Source organism: Lepidothrix coronata, unplaced genomic scaffold, assembly GCF_001604755.1.
Source record: "Lepidothrix coronata isolate B3197 unplaced genomic scaffold, Lepidothrix_coronata-1.0 Scaffold285, whole genome shotgun sequence".
Taxonomy (NCBI): domain Eukaryota; kingdom Metazoa; phylum Chordata; class Aves; order Passeriformes; family Pipridae; genus Lepidothrix; species Lepidothrix coronata.
The window spans coordinates 141,790-143,371 of NW_016690465.1; the positions used below are offsets into that span (position 1 = coordinate 141,790).

The 1,582-nt window shown below is 63.5% G+C and overlaps 1 protein-coding gene across 2 annotated transcripts in view; it reads right to left on the reverse strand.

Annotated features, from left to right (window-relative positions):
• The window catches only part of ELP6 (elongator acetyltransferase complex subunit 6), a 17,063-nt gene extending 15,931 nt beyond the window's left edge, over window positions 1–1,132 (reverse strand). Inside the window, exon 1 of one of the 2 annotated variants that reach the window (XM_017836859.1) lies at window positions 1,055–1,132. In XM_017836859.1, the coding sequence (XP_017692348.1) occupies window positions 1,055–1,108 (54 nt within the window). In that variant the 5' untranslated portion in view covers window positions 1,109–1,132. Of the gene's footprint in view, window positions 1–687; window positions 868–1,054 lie in introns of those variants that run through there. The other variant, XM_017836860.1, reaches the window with a different exon arrangement.
• Between the last annotated feature and the right edge of the window lie 450 nt (window positions 1,133–1,582).

Sequence of the window (1,582 nt, forward strand, 5' to 3'; positions counted from 1 at the left end):
AAGGGATGGAGGGACAGGACAAGGGGATGGCTTCTCACTGCCAGAGGGCAGGGAGAGATGGGATATTGGGAAGGGATTCCTGGCTGTGAGGGTGGGGAGGGACTGGAATGGATTTCCCAGAGCAGCTGTGGCTGCCCCTGGATCCCTGGAAGTGTCCAAGGCCAGGTTGGAGCAACCTGGGCTAGTGGAAGGTGTCCCTGCTCAGGGCAGGGGGTGGATTCAGCAGGATTAAGAGTCCCTTCCAACTCAAACCATTCCATGAGGGCTGGAGCCCCTCTGCTCTGGAGCCAGGCTGGGAGAGCTGGGGGGGTTCCCCTGGAGAAGAGAAGGCTCCAGGGAGAGCTGAGAGCCCCTGGCAGGGCCTGAAGGGGCTCCAGGAGAGCTGGAGAGGGACTGGGGACAAGGCATGGAGGGACAGGACATGGGGAATGGCTTCCCACTGCCAGAGGGCAGGGAGAGATGGGATATGGGAAAGGAATTGTTGGCTGTGAGGGTGGGGAGGGACTGGAATGGATTTCCCAGAGCAGCTGTGGCTGCCCCTGGATCCCTGAAGTGTCCAAGGCCAGGTTGAAGCAACCTGGGCTGGTGGAAGGTGTCCCTGCCCATGGCAGGGGTGGCACCAGGTGATCCTCACTGTCCCTTCCAAACCAAGGCACTCTGTGATTCCACGATGAACGTTTTACCTACACGGTTATCACACAGGGCGAGGGTGTTTAGTTCCAGCGCGACTTCCATTAGCACAAAACCTGCCTGAACGAACTAAATCAACGCGCCCTGAAGAATAAGAACCTGTAGAACACCCCCGGCCCAGAGCAGCGCCTGGCAGCGACCACGCACGGGACACACCGCGGGAGCACGTCCCGGCCGCCGATACCGGAGCCGTGAGGGGCGGCGGGGAGCCGGCACTGAGCGAGGGGAGCGCCGGCGGCCGCTCGGCCCCGGGACCGGCCGCGGCCGCCGCCTGAGGCCGCGCCCCTCCCAGCGTGCCCCGCCGCTCCCAGCGGCCCCGGCCGGTCCCTCCCGCCCCCTGGCCGCCCCCTGGGCGCGCTCTCACCGGCTCCGGGCGCTGCGGGGACGCCCCGAGCAGCTCGTTGAGCTCCGCGAACATGGCGGGCGGCGCTGAGGGGGCCGCGGCCGCGGCCGCGCCGGGACACCGCGCATGCGCCGCGCGGGGGCGCCGCCTGCTGGAGGGGCGCGAGCCCCGGCCGCCATTACCGCCCCTCAGGGACCCGCGTCCCGGCCTTCATTAATTAGCGGGGATGGACCCGCGTCCCGGCGGTAATTAGCGGGGATGGACCCGCGTCCCGGCGGTAATTAGCGGGGCTAGAGCCGCATCCCATCATTCATTAGTGGGGTTGGAGTCTCGTCCTGTCATAATAAAGGTGTTACACGGGACTAGATCCTCATCCCTGTCGTTAATAAGGGTGCTAAATGCGACTGGATCCTCATCACATTGTAATAAAGGTGTTAAGTGGGTTTGGATCCTCACCCCTGTCTTTAATAAATGGGACCAGATCCTCATGCCATCGTTAATAAGTGGGGCTGGATCCTCGTCCCATCATCAATAATGGTGTTAAATGGG